Source organism: Hippocampus bargibanti, linkage group LG02 (genome assembly GCF_051943395.1).
Source record: "Hippocampus bargibanti isolate YZ-2025 linkage group LG02, ASM5194339v1, whole genome shotgun sequence".
Lineage (NCBI taxonomy): Eukaryota > Metazoa > Chordata > Actinopteri > Syngnathiformes > Syngnathidae > Hippocampus > Hippocampus bargibanti.
Window position 1 is genome coordinate 31,639,868 of NC_142735.1, and position 22,536 is coordinate 31,662,403.

General features: G+C 44.1%; 2 protein-coding genes and 1 long non-coding RNA gene across 3 annotated transcripts in view; 1 reads left to right on the forward strand and 2 right to left on the reverse strand.

The window, feature by feature from the left end:
- The window catches only part of b4galt1l (DP-Gal:betaGlcNAc beta 1,4- galactosyltransferase, polypeptide 1, like), a 26,020-nt gene extending 23,074 nt beyond the window's left edge, over window positions 1–2,946 (forward strand). The window contains exons 5-6 of the mRNA XM_088991014.1: window positions 940–1,044; window positions 2,447–2,946. Coding sequence (XP_088847140.1) covers window positions 940–1,044; window positions 2,447–2,576 — 235 coding nt within the window. The 3' untranslated portion in view covers window positions 2,577–2,946. The remainder of the gene's footprint in view (window positions 1–939; window positions 1,045–2,446) is intronic.
- The window catches only part of LOC148902461 (uncharacterized), a 128,552-nt gene continuing 108,707 nt past the window's right edge, over window positions 2,692–22,536 (reverse strand). The window contains exon 2 of the long non-coding RNA XR_016114305.1: window positions 2,692–6,337. This is a non-coding gene — a long non-coding RNA (uncharacterized LOC148902461). The remainder of the gene's footprint in view (window positions 6,338–22,536) is intronic.
- The window catches only part of tgfbi (transforming growth factor, beta-induced), a 34,199-nt gene continuing 14,354 nt past the window's right edge, over window positions 2,692–22,536 (reverse strand). The window contains exons 4-17 of the mRNA XM_088991029.1: window positions 22,222–22,379; window positions 21,962–22,126; window positions 19,638–19,784; window positions 19,424–19,565; window positions 19,148–19,360; window positions 17,904–18,041; window positions 17,684–17,823; window positions 15,024–15,160; window positions 14,828–14,958; window positions 13,842–13,966; window positions 13,669–13,771; window positions 13,521–13,600; window positions 7,326–7,353; window positions 2,692–7,252 (exon numbers count right to left, since the gene is read on the reverse strand). Of these exons, the coding sequence (XP_088847155.1) occupies window positions 7,191–7,252; window positions 7,326–7,353; window positions 13,521–13,600; window positions 13,669–13,771; window positions 13,842–13,966; window positions 14,828–14,958; window positions 15,024–15,160; window positions 17,684–17,823; window positions 17,904–18,041; window positions 19,148–19,360; window positions 19,424–19,565; window positions 19,638–19,784; window positions 21,962–22,126; window positions 22,222–22,379 (1,769 nt within the window). The 3' untranslated portion in view covers window positions 2,692–7,190. The remainder of the gene's footprint in view (window positions 7,253–7,325; window positions 7,354–13,520; window positions 13,601–13,668; window positions 13,772–13,841; window positions 13,967–14,827; window positions 14,959–15,023; window positions 15,161–17,683; window positions 17,824–17,903; window positions 18,042–19,147; window positions 19,361–19,423; window positions 19,566–19,637; window positions 19,785–21,961; window positions 22,127–22,221; window positions 22,380–22,536) is intronic.

Below are 22,536 nucleotides of genomic sequence, written 5' to 3' on the forward strand. Positions count from 1 at the left end.
TGTTTTGATTCTAGAGCACGGCAAGACGTCCTGGCCTGACATCACGAACAAGTGGGCGGCACCTTCTAAAACTCGCCATTCATTTTGAAGTCGTTTTGGGACACTTGAAGTCATTTTTATTGGTGTTTTGCATTTGACTAAAAATATCAGCCTGCGTGTTTTGGGTATTTTAGATGCTGTAAAACGTTTTTCTGATGTCAGTTAGGAAACAAAAAAATGGTTTCGGTTGTCATTTAACTAACTGGCTGGCTGTCTTTCTATTGGCTGGCTATCTAGCTAGCTATCTATTAACTACCGATTAGCTGTCTATCTAGCGAGCTCTCTAGCTGGCTATCTATTAGCTAGCTAGCTTTCTTTCGATTTAAGTTATTCCGGTTTGAGTGAACGCTGGCGCGTGTGGCTGCCGCTGCTCACCCACAGAAAAACTTATCCAGGGACTGGAAAGTGACCTTGAAAATTTTGAAAGGTGCTTAGAAATGAAATGTATGATGATGATGATCTCCAGTGACCTTCTCAAATGGCTCCAAAACAGTGCATGAGTCCTGCACTACCTCCTCAGCTCCTCTGCTAAGTTCTCAGAAATGTGTCTTTCGTTGAACTGTTTTTCTAACCCCTACCCCTTCCCCTCACTGCTGCGTGTGTCTAATTCTCCCCTGCCTCCTCTACCACGGATCTTGACCAATGACGTGCGGCTTTAACGAAGACTGGGGGCGGGGAATAGAAGGGAAAATTTCCGGCTCTTTCTTGGGAGTCGGCTCTCTTCATTCACTTCAGAGATCCGGCTCTAAGAACCGGCTCATTCGCGAACGACACATCACTACGAACTTGCTCTTGGACATCAGTACCTGTCTGCCCACTTTCGCCTCTCTGTTCATGTGTATCGCGTATCCTTGACTGCGGTTGTTTTGCAGTTTGTAGCATGCGCTCTTGTTTTGGCAGGTTGGCATCCAAGGGCATGTCCATCTCCAGGCCTAGCGGCGAGGTGGGGAAATGCCGCATGATTCGCCACGAGAGAGACAAACAGAACGAGCCCAACCCTATGCGGTAAGACAAGACACTCCTCCTCTTTGTGCCGATGGAGCGCCTTGGTTTGGAGACGGGCGCAGTCTGTCTTGTTCGCTGTGACTGTGAAGTGTCCTTGAAAGCTTTGAAAGGCACTTGTATGTATGTATTGTGTATGTGTATGTATTACAGTCATACCTTGGATTACAAACTTAATTGGTTCCCAGACAGAGTGTGTAAGGCGAAAAGTGTACATCCCAAAAAGTAATTTCCCAAAAGGAAACCATTAAAATAAGCATAATCCGTTCCCAGGTTCCCATAAAACATAATTTTCTAATTTTCTAAGCCTTAAAACTACACAAAATATACCTTATTTTATGTATAATAAATGTGCTATGGCAGGGGTGTCAAAGTCATTTTTTGCCGCGGGCCACATTGTAGTTATAGTTTCCTCTCGAGGGCCGTTATGAATTTGGGGAACCCATTAGAATGTTTACATCCCTTCAAATATTACATATAGAGCACACAGCAAATTAATGAATAACTCGTTTTCAAATCTGAAGTCAACAATAATGACTTTTATTGTGGTTGACATCCAAACATATGAAATTTTGGCTCAGATTTTAGCAATCATCATGGAATTTCACAAGTTTGATTTGCTTTTGCGGGCCGAAAAAAATGATGTGGCGGGCCGGATTTGGCCCGCGGGCCTTGACTTTGACACCTGTGTGCTATGGTATTATAATTAAAGAAATATACTATACTTTATAATATAGTGGTTTTATTTACCTTTGTGATGGTCATTGATGGCTTGATGGAATGGAGTTGCCGGTTTCATCTGCATTAAACACTTGATGAGGAACGCAGCCTTCTTCTTTCACCATCTTGAGGAATGATCCCTTGAAGGTGCTTTCTCTGCAATTGTGTTCTGTTTAGCTGGGTTGATAGCTTTTTGCATCAAGTGTACAGATGGCTTGTGGAGCCTGATTGATGGGAATTTTAACCTTGCAGTTTACACTCTGCCTTTGAACTATCCAAGTTGAAACGAGTCCAAATTTCACTGTTTTCTATCCATTTTGTCACTCTCTCTTTGTCGTCTGCCTGTCTCTTTAATGTTTAAACCGACTCCCCTCACTGCTGCGTTCTTGACCAATCACGTGGCTTTAACCGAAGACTGGGGCGGGGAATAGAGGACCAAAACAAGCCGGCTGCCATTTTCTTGTTAGGAGAACGGGCTTGTTCGCGAACGACACATCGCTCATTGTGGCGCTCCGTGTGTATCCCAAAAAATAGTTTGTATGCCAAGGTAACATTTTCATAAATTTAACGTTCGTAAGCAAAGCGGTTCGTAAACCGAGGTATCACTGTATTATTATTATTATTGCTCTGTCCTTTTCTCTTTGGCCACCAAATGCTGACTGGCCTTTTTTTTTCATGGCTTCAGGTTCGACCGCATCGCTCACACCAGGGAGACGATGAACAAGGACGGCATCAATTCGCTATCCTACAAGCTGGTTTCCAAGGAGGCGCTGGCGCTTTACACCAAGATCACAGTGGACATCGGAAAACCGTGAGGATCGGCTGAACTGCCCGCACTCTGCCGTCAGTGTGCTGACGTTGCTTTCACTGTGTATTAGTCATCTTTACCGGCCGCCATCAATCTATCAATCAACCAATCCATCAACAATCTTTTTCCTTTTTATTCATATTTTGCATGTTGACGGTGGTGGTGGGGGGGGGGGGGGGGTGATTGCAAACGATCATGGGTCATGAAAGAAAATCCAGGTGGATTGATCAGCTTTAATCTTGTGTGTTTTGTGTGTGTGTGTGTGTGTGTTTTGGATGACTTCCGCTTGTCATATTGGCTACATTCACAATGCCCCAGTTCATTTTTTTGTCCAATCTAATCTTTTTCATGTAGTGGTTCACGTCATAAAAAGCAACTTCTAATATGAACGTCTGTGTAAGCTCTCAGACGTACAGTAGTGGTCCATCGATGAAAAGGTTTCTTCAGCCGTCATCTGTACTTCTTTGAAGGTGTCGGACGTTTCACTTGTTATCCAAGAGGCTTCTCCAGTGAACTAAAATCTTTTGCTGGTAGTTTCGGCCCTATATATATATATCCCTACTGGCGGTGCCAGACTCTGGTTTGATAAAGCCCAAATGATTGAAAGGGGAGTAAAAGAAGCTATTTTCATAAAACAGCAAAACTCTTCACTAAATCGCCAGGGTGGGGTGAGGTTCAATTTGGATCGTTCCTACAACCGACTTCTTAGGCAACATAGGCTTAGTTATGCTGATGAGGTGATACCAGATACATGGCAATCAGGCCAGTCGTAGACCCCATACTCAGGCAGGACAATGGAAGTAATCAGTGTAGCCGCAGGGAGTAGTCCTCTGCTCCCCCAAACCTGAGAGCAGGGACCAATCATAGAAGAGTCTGGCACTGCCACGTCTGGACAGTAGGGATATATATACAGGGCCAAAACTACCAGCAAAAAAAAAATAGTTCGCTGACAAAGCCTCTTGGATAAGAAGCGAAACGTCCGACACCTTCAAAGAAGTACAGATGACGGCTGAAAAAACCTTTTCTTCTAATGTGAACGTCCGCAATGTAACACGCTCAAGCGCAAAGCATCTCGTTGGGTGATGTGCGCCATTCAAACAGACATGACATGGCTGAGTTTTGACACAAGGATCTCGTCGCCAGATGAGCAAGGCAGGAAAAGGTAGAAACATTTTGGGGATCTTTGGCCACTAATATCCGCACAATGCTAATAAGGGTTTCAAGTGAGATTCCATTAAATTCAAACATCAATTTTGGTCTACGCGTGAAAGAGGCCCAAGCGGCATTTAAAAACATGAACTCAACTCAGTTTATGAGCACTTTCAAACATCCATCACTGCACACAAGCCACTGTCCATGGACCAACTATTATATATGCAACAATACAGCAATAAATCGCTAAGAAAGATAGGAGAAAGCACCAAGCGTTAACATTAAGATCAAGTCTGAGTCAAATGCCGAAGAGTTTAAAAAATGGGCAGCGAATGGGCTTGCCCAATCTTCAATGAGAGGTCATTTGAGAGAGGGATCGGCACCATCCCCTCCGTTGAGTTCTTGGTACTTCTAATAATAATAATACATTTCATTTGCAAGCGCCTTTCAAAACACTCAGTGACTTTAACGTCACTGGATCAGTTTTTCTGTGGGTGAACAGTGGCAGCCACATGCGCCAGCGTTCACTCAACCCGGAAGTAACTCAAATAGATAGAAAGTGAGCCAACTAGCTAATAGATAGCCAACAGATAGCTAATAGATACTGGGCTAACCAGCTAGCTAATAGCTTGTTAGCTAGCTAACAGATAGCCAGCCAGCGAGCTAGATAACTAATAATAATAATATGTTTCATTTGCAAGCGCCTTTCAAAACTCTCAAGGTCACTTTAACGTCACTGGATCAGTTTTTTCTGTGGGTGAACAGTGGCAGCCACACGCAGCAGCGTTTACTCAACCCGGGCTAGTGCGTAGGAGCGGATGAGACATAAAGTGAGGCATCAGATTATCAGTGCAGTGCGAATGGTACGTGTCACGCCTCTCATCCTCCCCCAAAAAATCTAATCTAATTTGAGCCGCAATGTGAATGTAGCTGAGGACAAGCGCTGTTTATTCATAAAGCTTTAATCATCCCGATGAATGGGTTGCACATGTCCTTAAAAACAATCCACGTCGAGGGTGAGGATTGATCACCTTGAATTCTGTTGATTGTAACCGCATGCATCTTTGATAGATTCCAAGTGTCCTTCTGCAAGGCGGTGAAACTGATTGTTGATCAGCTTTGTGTTTACTTGAAACCTCTTCATGTTGTCAGCCCAACTTATTCAATTTGAGCAACAATGTTTTTTTGTTACAATCATTGCACTTTTGTCACCGTTTTTCAAGTGAAATCCTGTTATCTTCCAAAATAAAGCATGGGATCAATGGGACACATTTTACAAAATAAAAGTCATTCTGATTTTGAACAGCTTTGTGCTCACAGACTTCCCACAGGAGCGGGATTCTCCACTCGTACTTTTGGCCAACTTGCTGACCACATATATAAAAAAAAAACATCAGTCAATAGTGTCTTTAAAGGACAACCGACACCGACGGACAAGTTGCGTCCATAATTTGTAAAATCACTTCAAATGACTTCTACTGAGTGCATTTTATAAAGATTTTAAGACTCGCGCTGAATATTCAGGAAGTCTTGTTTTTGAGTTGATGACGATCCCCTACGTGACACACAATGCATTTTGGGTACTTTGTTTGGTCTGAAAACATTGTGTTGATGGCGAAATTAGAAGGAAAACTCCATAAATGACGCGATGGTGAATCATGTGCCGCATCCAATTGCGGTAACACGCATAAAGAAGGTGTAAGTTGACACAAATATCCTGCGGACAAATCAGCCCATTTCCAATGGAGCTTGTGCGCCATCTTGTGCATTTTCTGGGCGCTACAATGAAGTCCAGACGGCTGGAATTGATCCGGAAGGACTTCTTTAATCGATTCAAACATTTATGCTTTCCTCTTCAGAACTATTTGAATCATATTCATAACTGGATGAGTAACAAGAAAGCATCTTCTCCGAATCTGAACTCTCTGACTGAAGCCATTGTTTTGATTCTGGAGCAAGGCAGTTTGTGAAGGAGTATCCTGGCATGATGTCATGAACAAGGGGGTGGGACTTTCTGAATCTGCCCAGTTCCGAGCTCATTTTGTGGCAGTTTTGGGACACTTAAAGTCATTTTTATTGGTGTTTTGCATTTGACTTAAAATATCAGCCTGCGTGTTTTGGGTATTTTAGATGCTATAAAACGTTTTTCTGATGTCAGTTAGGAAACAAAAAAATGGGGTCGGTTGTCCTCTTAGTGATTGAAAACTGAGTCTGGCTCCAAAGTGGGCCCCCGGGTATGTTTCCCAGAATTCCTTTTGGCAACCATGGCACGGACAATGTCCAAAAGAGAAAGACGTTTGATTTTGTCTTGGTGATGATTAGTTTTTGTTAGTGCACGAGTTGTCAAAGAGCAAGCATTAGCGAGTAAAGGATGATAATAACCTCGTTAGCAACGATGCTAAAGAGCAGCGAAAGCTTCCTCCAGTCATTTTGGCTCAGTCAACTCAAATGGATTGAGTTGCAAAGGTTTTAAGCGCAATACAGTGATACCTTCGCTTACGAACTTAATTGGTTCCCAGACAGGGTGTATAAGGTGAAAAGTGTGTATCCCAAAAATTAATTTCCCATAGGAAACCATTCAAATGAGAATAATCCGTTCCCAGGTGCCCATAAAACCTAATTTTCTAAGCCTTAAAACTACACAAAATATACTTTATTTTATGTATAATAAATGTGCTATGGTATTATAATTAAAGAAATAAACTACTGTATAATAAAGTTGTTTTATTGACCTTTGTGATGGTCGTTGATGGCTTGATGGAATGGAGTGACTGGTTTCGTCAGCATTAAACACTTGATGAGGAACGTAGCCTCCTTCTTTCACCATTTTGAGGAACGATCCATTTGTAGGTGCTTTCTCTGCAATAATTTTACCTTGTTCCTCATCAATTGTGTTCTGTTTATCTGGGTTGATAGCTTTTTGAATCAAATGTACAGATGGCTTGTGCGGGTTATTTGTGGAGCCTGATTGATTGGAATTTTAACCTCGCAGTCTACACTCTCCCTGTGAACTATCAAAGTTGAAAGAGTCCAAATTTCACTGTTTTCGATCCATTTTATTGCTCTCTCTCTGTCATCCGCCTGTTTCTTTAATGTTTAAACCACCTCCTCTCACTGCTGCATTCTTGACCAATCACGTGGCTTTAACCGGGTACTTTAACAGGGTATTGAGGACAAAAACAGTCGGCTGCCATTTTCTTGTTAGGACGGGCTTGTTCACGAACGACAGATCACTCATTGTGGCGCTCCGTGTGTATCCCGAAAAATAGTTTGTATGCCAAGGTAAAATTTTCATACATTTAACGTTTGTAAACCGAAAAGTACGTAAGCCAAGGGAATCGTAAACCGAGGTGTCACTGTACTTTGTTTTGATAAGGCTTTGCATCAAGGCGGTGGCTCGAATCTCAAGGGGATTTGTGAGTGGGGGGGCATGAAGCAACCCAGCAAATGTTTCACAAGAGAAGTGACATCACTGTGCGGTGTGCATCATCCTGCTGGAACGACTTTGGATGACCTTCTGAAAAAGGTCGTCTGCAAAGAGAAGAGGAGAAAATTCAGGTCCGCTTGGACAAAGAGAATTTGATTGATTTATTGTCAAACTGACCATTCCTGAAGCTCCCGTTCTCTGATCGCTGAGCAAAAGACAAAAAAAACAATAGAGCACATCATTGACCGAGTTCAGGGACGTGTTTGTCAGCTTCAACAAACCGAGCCGACAGTGAAGCGTCCTCTGCGACGCGTCAGTGACAGCGGATCCACCTTGCAACCCGACACCCGACTATGGAGCGTCCACATTTGCTGACGTGCCCACTTCTGCATCAAAGCGGAGGCTTTTTCTAAACAATTGTGTGTTCATTTGAATATTTTATTTAACTCTAGTTAACCCTTCCGTACACCCATGATAACCTGTAACATGTTAACGTATCCACTGTAGGAACCCAAAGTGTTTATTTTTTTAAGCTAGCTATATCGCTATCTAGCTATCTGTCTAACTAACTATTAGCTATATAGATAGCGAGCTATCTGGATAGGTAACTATTAGCTATATCGCTAGCGAGCTAGCTATCTGGCTAGCTAACTATTGGCTATATAGCTAGCTAACGATATATTAGCTAGCTAGCTTTTTATCTGTGTTACTTGCGGGTTGAGTGAACGCTGGCGTGTGTGGCTGCCGCTGCTCACCCACAGAAAAACATCCTGTAAAGTGACCTTGAGAGTTTTGAAAGGCGCTGATAAATGAAATGTATTATTATTATCCCATTTCATCTCATTTTCCGTACCGCTTATTCCTCATTAGGGTCGCGGGGGTTGCTTATTATTATTATTATTATGTGCGCGCGAAATACATCATAGGCTTCGGCGCCACTGAGCCAACCGCCGACATCATAATACATTTAATTGAAAAGCGCCTTTCAAAACTCAAGGTCACTTTACAGTCACGTTTTTCTGTGGGTTATCAGCGGCAGCCACACGCACCACCGTTCACTCAACCCGGAAGAAACACAGCTAGAAAGCTAGTTAGCTAGCTAATAGAACATAGCTAATAATAAGAATACATTAATAATTCATAATCACCTGGACATAGCTAATAGCTAGCTAGCCAGATAGCTATATAGCTAATAAATATATAACTAGCTAGCCAGCTAGATACCGAATAGATAGCAAATACGTAGATGGATGTTTGTGTCAGATGGTCATGCGCCTGCCTTTTCTCATGCACTGGTTGCCAAACGGGCACAGCTGGCCGGCAAAACCCGGTACAGAAGGTAAAAATCCTTGCTTCAGTTTGGCTTGAGCCAAAGCTGCTTCTCCTCAACCTGCTGGATGAGGAGGGTGGCTGTGGCTCTGTATCGATGAAAAGGTTTCGTCAGCCGTCATCTGTACTTCTTTGAAGGTGTCGGACGTTTCGCTTCTTATCCAAGAGGCTTCATCAGCGAACTAAAATCTTTTGCTGGTAATTTTGGCCCTATATATATATCCCTACTGTCCAGACGTGGCGGTGCCAGACTCTGATATGATTGGTCCCTGCTCTCAGGTCGGGGGAGCAGAGGACTAATTCCTGCGGCTACACTGATTACTTCTATTGTCCTGCCTGAGTATGGGTTCTACGACTGGCCTGATTGCGCCATCTGATCTGGTATCCCCTCATCAGCATAACTAAGCCTATGTTGCCTCAGAGGTCCGTTGTAGGAACGATCCGAATTAAACCTCACCCCACCATGGCGATTTAGTGAAGGGTTTTGTTGTTTTATGAAAATAGCTTCTTTTACTCCCCTTTCAAACCATCTATTTTCCAGTTTTTTCCCCCTTTCTGGATTCTGTTCTCTGTCGCCGAATAATGACGTTGCAGGACATAATTAGGCTTTCGATGAAAATGTTTCTTCAGCCGTCATCTGTACTTCTTTGAAGGTGTCAGACGTTTCACTTCTTATCCATGAAACTTCCTCAGCAAACTAAAGTCTTACTAGTAGTTTAGGCCCTATATATATATCCCTACTGTCCAGACATGGCGGTGCCGGACTCTATGATAGGTGCCTGCTCTCAGGTTTGGGGGAGCAGAGGACTACTCCCTGCAGCTCCACTGATTGTTCCTATTGTTCTGACTAACGACTGGCCTGATTGCCCCACTTCGACCGGTATCACCTCATCAGTATTACTAATCCTATGTTGCCTAAGCAGGCTATTGTATGAACGATCCAAATTGAACCCCAAGATTTTAACCTCATTGTCGTCAAATGAGTGGTTGCTAGCTTTTAGGTGCAAATGTACTGCCGATTGAGGTCCACTTATATTATCCCTGCGATGTTGATGAAGTTTTTTTTGAGAATTTGTTGAGTCTCCCCAATGTACTGCTCTTTACAATTTTCATTCTTACAATGTATTGAATAAACTACATTACTTTATTTTTCATTTGGTAGCCTATCTTTTGGATGCACTAATTTCTGCCTTGAAGTGTTTATCGGTTTGAAATAAGTAGGAATTTTGTGTTGTCAAAGGACTCTTTGTGGTTTTTCAGAAACTCCTGCAATGTAAGGTACTGCTGCTCCTCTCCTTTGTATCTTCAGAATTTGTGGTTTCATTCCCTATTATTTCTTTCTGACATTTGTTAAATGACCACTGAGGGTACCCACAGTTTGTGAGTGCTCTCCTGATATGTTTTGACTCCTTTACTCTCCCTTCGACGCTTGTTGGTATTAGTTTAGCTCTATGTTGGAGGGTTCTGATGACTCCTAGTTTGTGTTGTAAAGGGTGGTTAGAAGCAAAAAGTAAGTATTGGTCAGTGTGCGTAGCCTTCCTAAAGACTTCTGTTTTTAGCACTCTGTCCTCTTTTATAATTACTTTACAATCCAAGAAGGCTAGTTGGTTCTCTTTAATGTCCTCACGAGTAAATTTAATGTTGATGTCTACCGAGTTGAGGTGATCTGTGAAGGATTGAATTTCTTGTTTCTTAATTATGACAAAATCGTCCACATATCTAAACCAGTGTCTAGGTTTTGTCCCCGGGAAGGATGTGAGGGCCTGTTTCTCCATCTCTTCCATGTAAAGATTAGCCACTATGGGTGAAACTGGTGAGCCCATAGCACAACCATGAATTTGTTTGTAAAATGTCTCCCTAAATTGAAAATACGTAGGCAGATTACCAATAATTGGCAGATGTGGTCTGGTTTAATTTTGGTTCTTTCATGCAGAGAAACGTCCGCCAGCAGTCTCGTCCTCACCACTGAGACTGCTGCGAAGACTGCCAATCCCAGGATAATACTAGTGGGCCTCAATCGGCAGTACATATGCACCTAAAAGCTAGCAACCACTCATTTGACGACAATGAGGTTAAAATCTTAGCGAAAGAACATAGATGCATTGAAAGGGAAGTAAACAGGCGATTTTCATAAAACAACTTCATTAAACCGGTTTGGTGGGGTGAGGTTCAATTTGGATCATTCATACAATAGCCTGCTTAGGCAACATAGGATTAGTAATACTGATGAGGTGATACCGGTCGAAGTGGGAAAATAAGGCCAGTCGTTAGTCAGAATGATGGGAACTATCAGTGGAGCAGCTGCAGGGAGTAGTCCTCTGCCCCCCCCAACCTGAGAGCAGGAACCTATCATAGCAGAGTCCGGCACCGCCATGTCTGGACAGTAGGGATATATCTATAGGGCCTAAACTACCAGTAAGAATATATTCTGAATGAACTGGTCGCTCAATACAGCGTGATTTTAAACATTTTATTTGCTGGTAGTTTGAACCATATGTGTGTGTGTGTGTATATATATATATATATATATATATATATATATATATATATATATATATATATATATATATATATATATATATATATATATATATATATATATATATATATATATATATATATCCATCCCTATTGTCCAGACGTGGCGAAACAGCAAAACCCTTCACTAAATCGCCATGGTGGGGTGAGGTTCAATTTGGATCGTTCCTACAACCGACTTCTTCGGCAACGTAGGCTTAGTTATGCTGATGAGGTGATACCAGGGCAAATGGGGCAATCAGGCCAGTCGTAGACCCCATACTCAGGCAGGACAATAGAAGTAATCAGTCAGGACAATATAGGTAATCAGTGTAGCCACAAGGAGTAGTCCGCTGCTCCCCTCAACCTGAGAACAGGGACCAATCATAGCAGAGTCTGGCAACGCCACGTCTGGAGGGTAGGGATATATATATATATATATATATATATATATATATATATATAGGGCCGAAACTACCATCAAAAAAAAAGGGATGTTGAAACTTGTGATGTCACAGATTCTCACCACGGAAGAGGTAGTCGAAGAAAAAGAAGGCGAGAAGGATGCCCGGGGCCCGTCCGCTTGCTCACGGTCCACCTTGAGAGCTGCGGAAAACGGATGCCGTCTTTTAACGGATGCTCCAAACGAGCATCTGGGATCACGTCGGACTCACGCAGCGGTTTGACGATACTGTCGACGGCGTGCACGACGCCATTGGTGGCCATCAGGTCGCTATGTTTGTGTCAGATGGTCATGCGCCTGTCTTTTCTCATGCACTGGTTGCCAAACGGGCACAGCTGGCCGGCAAAACCCGGTACAGAAGGTAAAAATCCTTGCTTCAGTTTGGCTTGAGCCAAAGCTGCTTCTCCTCAACCTGCTGGATGAGGAGGGTGGCTGTGGCTCTGTATCGATGAGAAGGTTTCTTCAGCCGTCATCTGTACTTCTTTGAAGGTGTCGGACGTTTCGCTTCTTATCCAAGAGGCTTCATCAGCGAACTAAAATCTTTTGCTGGTAATTTTGGCCCTATATATATATCCCTACTGTCCAGACGTGGCGGTGCCAGACTCTGATATGATTGGTCCCTGCTCTCAGGTCGGGGGAGCAGAGGACTAATTCCTGCGGCTACACTGATTACTTCTATTGTCCTGCCTGAGTATGGGTTCTACGACTGGCCTGATTGCGCCATCTGATCTGGTATCCCCTCATCAGCATAACTAAGCCTATGTTGCCTCAGAAGTCCGTTGTAGGAACGATCCGAATTAAACCTCACCCCACCATGGCGATTTAGTGAAGGGTTTTGTTGTTTTATAAAAATAGCTTCTTTTACTCCCCTTTCAAACCATCTATTTTCCAGTTTTTTCCCCCTTTCTGGATTCTGTTCTGCGTCGCCGAATAATGACGTTGCAGGACATAATTAGGCTTTCGATGAAAAGGTTTCTTCAGCCGTCATCTGTACTTCTTTGAAGGTGTCAGACGTTTCACTTCTTATCCATGAAACTTCCTCAGCAAACTAAAGTCTTACTAGTAGTTTAGGCCCTATATATATATCCCTACTGTCCAGACATGGCGGTGCCGGACTCTATGATAGGTGCCTGCTCTCAGGTTTGGGGGAGCAGAGGACTACTCCCTGCAGCTCCACTGATTGTTCCTATTGTTCTGACTAACGACTGGCCTGATTGCCCCACTTCGACCGGCATCACCTCATCAGTATTACTAATCCTACGTTGCCTAAGCGACAGGCAAGCCACGCCCCCCGCTGTCCGCTCGTCCCATATATATATATATATATATATATATATATATATATATATATATATATATCCATCCCTATTGTCCAGACGTGGCGAAACAGCAAAACCCTTCACTAAATCGCCATGGTGGGGTGAGGTTCAATTTGGATCGTTCCTACAACCGACTTCTTCGGCAACGTAGGCTTAGTTATGCTGATGAGGTGATACCAGGGCAAATGGGGCAATCAGGCCAGTCGTAGACCCCATACTCAGGCAGGACAATAGAAGTAATCAGTCAGGACAATATAGGTAATCAGTGTAGCCACAGGGAGTAGTCCGCTGCTCCCCTCAACTTGAGAACAGGGACCAATCATAGCAGAGTCTGGCAACGCCACGTCTGGAGGGTAGGGATATATATATATAGGGCCGAAACTACCAGCAAAAAATAGGTCGCTGACGAAGACTCTTGGATAAGAAGCGAAAGGTCCGACATCTTCAAAGAAGTACAGATGACGGCTGAAGTAACCTTCTCATCGATGGACCACTCCTGTACGACTGAGAGCTTACACAGACCCTGTGGCTCAGTAGTTTTGACCTATCTTGGCGACCATGCTGGCCTGTTTTTGTTTTTTGTTTTTGGTGGGGTTGGTTTGAAGGGCAACCAGAGCGATCAATTTTCACACACGACCAATGCCGATTGGACGCGGTGGATCACCGGTGGCTCAATCGCACACCGAGGGCGCTCATCAACTGTCGGTTTGGGATGTTGAAACTTGTGATGTCATAGATTCTCACCACGGAAGAGGTAGTCGAAGAAAAAGAAGGCGAGAAGGATGCCCGGGGCCCGTCCGCTTGCTCACGGTCCACCTTGAGAGCTGCGGAAAACGGATGCCGTCTTTTAACGGATGCTCCGAACGAGCATCTGGGATCACGTCGGACTCACGCAGCGGTTTGACGATACTGTCGACGGCGTGCACGACGCCATTGGTGGCCATCAGGTCGCTCTGGGCTACCGGCACTCGGTTCACAAAGACCGTGGTGTTCCTCTGCGGGGCAAAAGTGGGCGTTAACGAGAAGATGGGGCGCAACGTGCGCGGGAAAGCGGCGGCCACCGACCACGCCCAATTCCAGCTTGTCACCCAGCAGGGGCTTGATCCTGGTGTGAGAGCCCACGCCGCCGCTGACCACCAGTCCTTCCCCCAGGTGGTATTTGAGCAAGGCAGACAGCTGCTGCCGGTTTCCTGGAGAAAGAAAAGCAGCCGTAAAGAGTTAATTCCTAAATTATATGGGCCTGGAGTTATATGAGCTTGAAATGAGGGCAGCTCCCTAAGATACAATGCAATACATACATATTGGTTTATATAACGGCAGAAAAGAATTGTCAGAACATGAAAACTAAAAAAAAAATCATCCTGAGAAGCTACAATAAATTAATTGAAAATACATTTTTAAAAATGGACGACAAAACACATTTAAAATTTGAGTTCGTGTCATGATCTGGTTGGCGACCAATGGGGGACGCTGTCGGCCCCGCCTGCACCTGCACAGGTGCTGGTCGTCCCGATCAGATTGGCGACCAGCGGGTAGAGACGTCAGCCCTGCCGGCAGCCTTGCAGGTGTTGGTCGTTAAAATCAATGACACTTAAAAGGACACCTGGCACGATCATCCGGGGCCGATTCATTGTTTTTTGCTGCTTGGTTGCAGCATGCATTGTGTATGTGTTTGTTTAACCTTGGCGGACTTTTACACTTGGTTTTCTTTTGCTACTTTGTATTTTTTCCATTCAGATCATTTTGATGTTTTACATTTTGTTCCTGCTGACTTTATTTTAATACAATTTGTCAAACAACCCCCTGCTCCCTCCAGCCTGCTTTTTGGGATCCGAACCCGCCATCACCACCTCGCAAAACGTGACAGTTCGCTGACGAAGCCTCTTGGATAAGAAGCGAAACGTCCGACACCTTCAAAGAAGTACACATGACTGAAGAAACCTTGTCATCGACAAAGCCCAAATGTTTGCCCTTTCAATCATCCCCTAACGTCAACATGTCAGCACAAAAGTGCGGCGAAGACCCTCCAACGCCAAAGAAGCGCCACTCACGCATCAGCTTGTCCATTTCGGGCTGCGTCATGGCGGAGAAAGCGGCGTCGGTGGGTGCGAAGAAAGTCAGCGCCCCCGGCCGGTTCAGCAGCTCCGTCATCCCCGCCACTTGGATGGCACCGACCAGGATGCTGCAAAAGGAAGGCGGCGTTGCCATTAGAGTCCAACCGCGAGCCGCCTCCACGCCACAACTCACCCGAAGCGCTCGTCTGCCTTCAAGACGTCCATGACGGTTCCCGTCGGTGGCGTGAGGATGTTGTCCACAGTAAAAAGGGTCCCGAAGCGACCCGTCTTGTCGTGAGCGGCCAGGCAGGCGTTCTCGATGCATAAGTTCTATGTGAGCGGCGCAAAAGTCCGTTGAGGCGTGCAAACAAGTGGGCCCAAAAGTGAGTACAAGCCCCCCCTCGGCCCCCCTTGACCCCTTCTCGGCCCCCCTTGAACCCCCCCTTCACCCCTTCCCATCTGTTTGTCCGACGTCAAAAAATGTCTTTCCACCTCTTCGGCTTTTCGTTCATTGGTTTTCCCATCCACAAGAGTTGCATACAGCCAGTGGGCGGGACGGGGGACACCCTGAACCGGTCACCAGCCAATGATAATAAAAATACTAAAAATAATAATAATGAAAATAAAAATAAAAATAAAAAGTGTCCTCTCCTCTTTCATCTAGAACTGCTTCATGTCACAAAGAGGGTACAGAAAGTGCTGAAGAATGAATGACTCTGTCTTTGTGTTGTCATATTATTTGTTTTTTTTTTGTTTATGTTACTTCCGGGTTGAGAGAACGATGGCGCGTGTGGCTGCCGCTGCTCACCCGTATAAAAAATATCCTGTGACTGCAAAGTGTCCATGAGAGTTTTGAAAGGCGCTTATAAATGAAATGTATTATTATTATTATTATTTATTTCTAAGCACCTTTCAAAACTCTCAAGGACACTTTACAGTCACAGGATCAGTTTTTTTTCTTTGGGTGAGCAGCGGCAGCCACACGTGCCGCCGTTCACTCAACCTGGAAGTAACTCAAATAGATAGATACCTAGCTAAAAGATAAGGTAATAATATTAAATTTGATTTCTAAGCGCCTTTCAAAACTCTCAAGGACACTTTACAGTCACAGGATCAGTTTTTTTTCTGTGGGCGAGCAGCAACAGTCACAAGCGCCGCCGTTCATTCAACCTGGAAGTAACTCAAATAGTAGAACGTTCGCTAGCTAGCTAATAGATAGAGTAATAATAATACATTTGATTTCTGAGTGCCTTTCAAAACTCTGATGGACACTTTACAGTCACAGGATCAGTTTTCTTCTGTGGGTGAGCAGCGGCAGCCACACGCGCCGGCGTTCACTCAACCTGGAAGTAACTCAAATAGATAGAATGCTAGCTAGCTAGCTAATAGATACAGTAATAATAATAAATTTGATTTCTAACCGCCTTTCAAAACTCTCAAGGACACTTTACAGTTACAGGATCAGTTTTTTTTCTGTGGGTGAGCAGCGGCAGCCACACGCGCTGGCGTTCACTCAACCCGGAAGTAACTCAAATAGATAAAAAGCTAGCGAGCTAGCTAATAGATACAGGTACAGATAGGGCGCGTAGAGACCAAAACAATCACAGTCACTGCATTTAGCAGATCTTTAAAAATAATAATAATAAAAATAAATCTATCTATCTATCTAGCTTTCTATCTACTTGACTTACTTCCGGGTTGAGTATATTATTATTATTATTATTATTAGCTATCTAGCTAACTGGCTATCTGTTAGCTAGCCATCCAGCTAGCTAGCTATCTATTGGGTAGCAAGCTGGTTAGCTGGCTATCTATTTGCTATCTAATAGTTAGCTGGCTCGCTTTCTATCTATTTGAGTTACTTCTGGGTGGACTGAACGCTGGCGCGTGTGGCTGCCGCTGCTCACCCACAGAAGAAAACTGATCCTGTGACTGTAAAGTGTCCATGAGAGTTTTGAAAGGCACTCAAAAATCAAATGTATTATTATTACTGTATCTATTAGCTAGCTAGCGAACGTTCTACTATTTGAGTTACTTCCAGGTTGAATGAACGGCGGCGCTTGTGACTGTTGCTGCTCGCCCACAGAAAAAAACTGATCCTGTGACTGTAAAGTGTCCTTGAGAGTTTTGAAATGCGCTTGCAAATGAAATGTATTATTACTAGATATCTAGCAAGCTGGCTGTCTATCTGTTAGCTAGCTATCCAGCTAGCTAGCTATCTATTGGCTAGCTAGCTGGTTAGCTGGCTATCTATTAGCTATCTAGCTGGCGATCTGATAGATAGCTGGCACGCTTTCTATCTATTTGAGTTGCTTCCGGGTTGAGTGAACGCTGGCGCGTGTGGCTGCCACTGCACATCCACAGAAAAACTGATCCAGTGACGTTAAAGTGAACTTGAGAGTTTTGAAAGGTGCTTGCAACTGAAATGTATTATTATTATTATTATTATTATTATTTTATTATTATTATTAGCTATCTATCTATCTATCTATCTATCTATCTATCTATCTATCTATCTGTTAGCTAGCTATCCAGCTAACTAGCTATCTATTGGCAAGCTAGCTGGTTAGCTAGCTATGTATTAGCTGTCTATTGGCTAGCTAGCTATCTAGCTGTCTATCTGTTGGCTATCTAATAGCTAGCTGGCTCGCTTTCTGTCTATTTGAGTTACTTCTGGATTGAGTGAACGCTGGCGCGTGTGGCTGCCGCTGTTCACCCACAGAAAAACTTGTCCAATGACGTTAAAGTGACCCTGAAAATTTTGAAAGGCGCTTGTAAATGAAATGTATTATTATTTTTATTAAAAGCAATGGAAAATGAGGGGAAAAGGCATTCAAAAGCGAGACGCCTCACGTTTCTGTAGACCAAGACTCGGAGTTTGACACCCGACAGCGTCTCCAGCTCCTGATTGTGATACAGCGACTTGGAGGACAGCTGGTCCTTGATGATGTGATTGCTCATCACCTTCCGCATGTCACCGCTCATCCGGCTTCCTGTCGATGGCACGTAGCCACGTCAGGGGGGGGGGATGGCGGTGCCATCAAGCCCCCCCCCCGCTGTCGACGGCCCTCACCTACGAAGGCACTGTCCAGGGGTGCCAATACTGTCAGAGGTTCGGAGCCCCTCAGATGGGGGTTAAAACCAGCCTCCGCAAACATTCTGGTTGCCGTGGCCACATTGGAGCTTTCTGCCAGCTCCAGCAGGGTTTTGGCTGCACGACACATTGTTTGGGTTGGGTTGGTTTTCCACTGACATCAGGCTAAAAGGATCCCTGGACGCTTTTCTACTCTTGCGCTCAACTTTAAGTGGCTCGCTGGTTGACAGCACTTTGCCTGGTTCAAAGTCGAGCGCCGATGTGAGTTTGTGGGAATGATGGTTGTGGGTGACTCCAGCACACAGATTGGGCGCGCTCTGACCAATTACAGTGATACCTTGGGTTACGAACTTAATTGCTTCCCAGACAGTGTGTAAGGTAAAAAGTGTGTATCCCAAAAATTAATTTCCCATAGGCAACAATTAAAATGAGAATAATCCGTTCCCAGGTCCCCATAAAACATCATTTTCTACTTTCTAATTTTCTAAGCCTTAAAACTACACAAAATATACCTTATTTTATGTATAATAAATGGGCTATGGTATTATAATTAAATAAATAAACTGTACAGTATAATAAAGTCATTTTATTTACTTTTGTGATGGTCATTGATGGCTTGATGGAATGGAGTGGCCGGTTTCATCAGCATTAATCACTTGATGAGGAACATAGCCTTCTTCTTTCACCATCTTGAGGAATGATCCGTTGGAGGTGCTTTCTCTGCGATCATTTTACCTTGTTCCTCATCAATTGTGTTCTGTTTAGCTGGGTTGATAGCTTTTTGCATCAAGTGTATAGATGGATTGTATATTTGTGGAGCCTGATTGATGGGAATTTTAACCTTACAGTCTACACTCTGCCTTTGAACTATCAAAGTTAAAACGAGTCCAAATTTCACAGTTTTCTATCCATTTTGTCTCTCTCTGTTGTCTGCCTGTCTCTTTAATCTTTAAACCACCTGCCCTCATTGCTGCGTTCATGACCAATCACGTGGCTTTAACCGAAGACTGGGGGCGGGAAATAGAGGACAAAAACATTCGGCTGCCATTTTCTTGTTAGGAGAACGGGCTCGTTCGCGAACGACACATCACTCATTGTGGCAGCTCCGTGTGTATCCCAAAAAATAGTTTGTATGCCAAGGTAACATTTTCATATATTTAACATTCGTAAACCAAAGTATCACTGTACGTTGGCGGGCGGACAATGTTTGAAGCGTGGCCTACCCGAGTCCGGGATGAGCAAGTGATTGACGTAGTGGACGACACCATTCGTGCCCAGCTGGTCCTTTTTCACCACCACCGCCTTCCCGTTGACGGTTAGCTGGTCTCCATCGCATCCCACTTCCAGCACCGTGCCTTGCAGCGTCTCCATCGGCATTCCCGACACGATGGACTCTGCGCAGCGCATGTTCTTCAGGATGTGGTAGTTGAGCAGATCTGAAAGGAGAAGCGTCAGCGGGAAGAGCGACGGGAAAGGCATCGAGGTTTACCTCCCTTTACCTCGCAGAGACACGGGGTCTCCCAGAATCCTGTTGAGAGTTTCTGGCGGAATCTTCTCAAAGGCCTCGTTGGTAGGAGCGAAGATGGTAAACTGACCCTCGCCCTCCAAAACGCTGGTCAGGCCGGCGGCGGCGATCGCCGTCTGAATGGTCGCATGGGAGTCTGTCAGCGCCCAAGCAATGAAATCGTCCGACGTGAGGCGGCTGGCACTCACGCGCAGTGTTTCCAGGTTGTCGTCCATGTCGATGAGCATGTGGACGTTGTTGGAAATGGCCGTGATGACGCGGTCCACCACGTGCACGATACCGTTGGTGGCGTGCTGGTCCGTTTTGATGAGACGAGCGCAGTTCACCGTCACGATCTGAACACAGAAGCATGTTGTTCTCTGAGAGCGAGCGCATTCCATACCTGTCAACGTATACGTTTTCCCCGTAATTTCTATGTTCTTTCATCATTTAGAAAATTGACATTTTATTAAAATATTTATAAAATTTAGAAAATTGACATTTTAGAATTTACAGCTAACACCCTGTACCACCATTAGATTAACAGTTTTGAAAGGTGCTTATAAATGAAATGTATTATTATTATTATTTGCTAGCTATTTGCTATCTATTAGCTATCTGGCTGGCTAGCTATCTAGCTAGCTATCTAACTGGCTATCTATTAGTTATCTAGTTGGCTGGCTATCTAGCTAGGTATCTGTTGGCTATCGATTGACAAACTAGCTAGCTTTCTATCGATTTGAGTTACTTCCGGGTTGAGTAGCGCGTCTGGCTACCGCTGCTCACCCACAGAAAAATTTATCCTGTGACTGGAAAGTGACCTTGAGAGTTTTGAAAGACGCTTAGAAATCAAATGTATTATTATTATTGTCATTTTGAATAGTGTATGCCGTATAACAACTTTTATACGATAAAAAAAAAGCTGCAGTTATCGAGTCTTTCTTGACAAAGCATGATATGTGCGTACGCGTCACATTGTTTGATTTTGTATTTCCGTTTCCGTATTTGAAGTCTGGCATTTGCAATCGAGGAATCTCTGTTTTTATTCTTGCTATAAGTAAATAATTATGTGTTGGGTTGTGTTTGAAAGGTTTATTATCGCTTAAAGGACAACCGACACAATTTTTTTGTTTCGTAAAAGACACCAGAAAAACGTTTTATAGCATCTAAAATAGGCAAAACACGCAGGCTGATATTTTTAGTCAAATGCAAAACACCAGTAAAAATGACTTAAAGTGTCCCAAAACTGCCACAAAATGAGCTCGGAGATGGCGAGTTTCTAGAAGGTACCGCCCCCCTGTTTGTGACGTCACGCAAGGACATCTTGCCTTGGTCTACAATCAAAACAATGGCTTCAGATTCGGAGAAGATGCTTTCTTGTTACTCATCCAGTTGTGAATATGATTCAAATAGTTCTGAAGAGGAAAGCATAAATGTTTGCAATTGATTAAAGAAGTCCTTCTGTATCAATTCGAGCCGTCTGGACTCCAATGTAGCGTCCCAGAAAATGCACAAGATGGCGCCCAAGCTCTGTTGGAAATGGGCGGATTTGTCTGCTGGGAATTTGTGTCAACTAGTATCAAATAGTCGTCTTGGTGCAACACACAACGATTCACCATCGCGTTATTTATGTATTTTCCTTGTAATTTCGCCATCAACGCGGATCAACACGATGTTTTCAGACCAAACAAAGTACCCAAAATGCATTGTGTGTCGCTTTCTCGGTCAGGGGCATTCCTGACATGACGTCATGTCAGGAATCGTCACCAACTGAAAAACAAGACTTCCTGAATATTCAGTGCGAGTCTTAAAAGATAAAATGTCCAGAGGCGTCGGTTATCCTTTCATAAGGGGAATTGCAATCATTAATAAGGGGGGCAAAAGTAATACTCGATCATATGTCTATATTTTTTATCACTGCGTACGGTCGATTATGAAAGCATAATAATACATTTCATTTATAAGCGCCTTTCAAAACTCTCAAGGACACTTTACAGTCACAGGATATTTTTTCTGCGGGAGAGCAGCGGCAGCCGCACGCGCCAGCATTCACTCAACCCATGATTCTATACCATAGCTAGCTGGCTAGCTAATAAACACAAAGAATAAACACAATATAGCATGATTATCTACCGTAGCTAGCTATCTAATAAACACAATATATCATGATTATCTACCGTGGCTAGCTAGCTAGCTAATAAACACAAAGAATAAACACAATATAGCATGATTATCTACCGTAGCTAGCTAGCTAATAAACACAATATATCATGATTATCTACCGTGGCTAACTAGCTAACTAATAAACACAAAGAATAAACACAATATAGCATGATTATCTACCGTAGCTAGCTAGCAAATAAACACAATATATCATGATTATCTACCGTGGCTAGCTAGCTAGCTAATAAACACAAATAATGAACACAATATAGCATGATTCTACACCGCAGCAAGCTAGCGAATAAACACAAAGTATAAACACAATATAGAGGGCAGCTATTAGCCAAGGTTGACAGGTATGAGTCGTTACCCCATTAGAGTAGTGGTGCACATGGACGTGGAAGTCCTGATACATGGACGAGAAGGAGGAGGCGTGCTTCAGCTCTTCTGATGTCAGGCGGCGGTTGACCATGTGGTAATGGAGAGCGTTGAGCAGCTCGATGTTCACGTTGCTCACCAGGGCGTCCAAGATCTCCTGCGCTCATTCACCCATCCCATCCAAGTTAGTCGGGACAGAACGAGCAAAAAAGTTTGCCGGTGGTGCGGGGGAAACGGGCGGCGAGCACTGACGGTGGGAAGCGCGGCCCAGGCCTGGTTGCTGGGAGCAAAGAAGGTGAAGCTTCCGGGGCCTTCAATCTCCTCCCTCAGTTGGGCTCTGTCGGCGTACATTTTGGTGGTGGACGCTCCCACTGCTCCCACCGTGTTGTAAATGTTGACCAGAGGCAGAGCTGCGGACACAACGACCCCCTCCGTCAACGCCTTCCGTCTGGAGACGGGCAACCAGGCTCATGTTTACCTCAAAAACTCAAGCAAATTGACTTTGAACTTGCGTGTTTGCGAGGAGGCTGAAGGGGCAGGTCGGAACCTGGTGCAGGTGTCACAGGT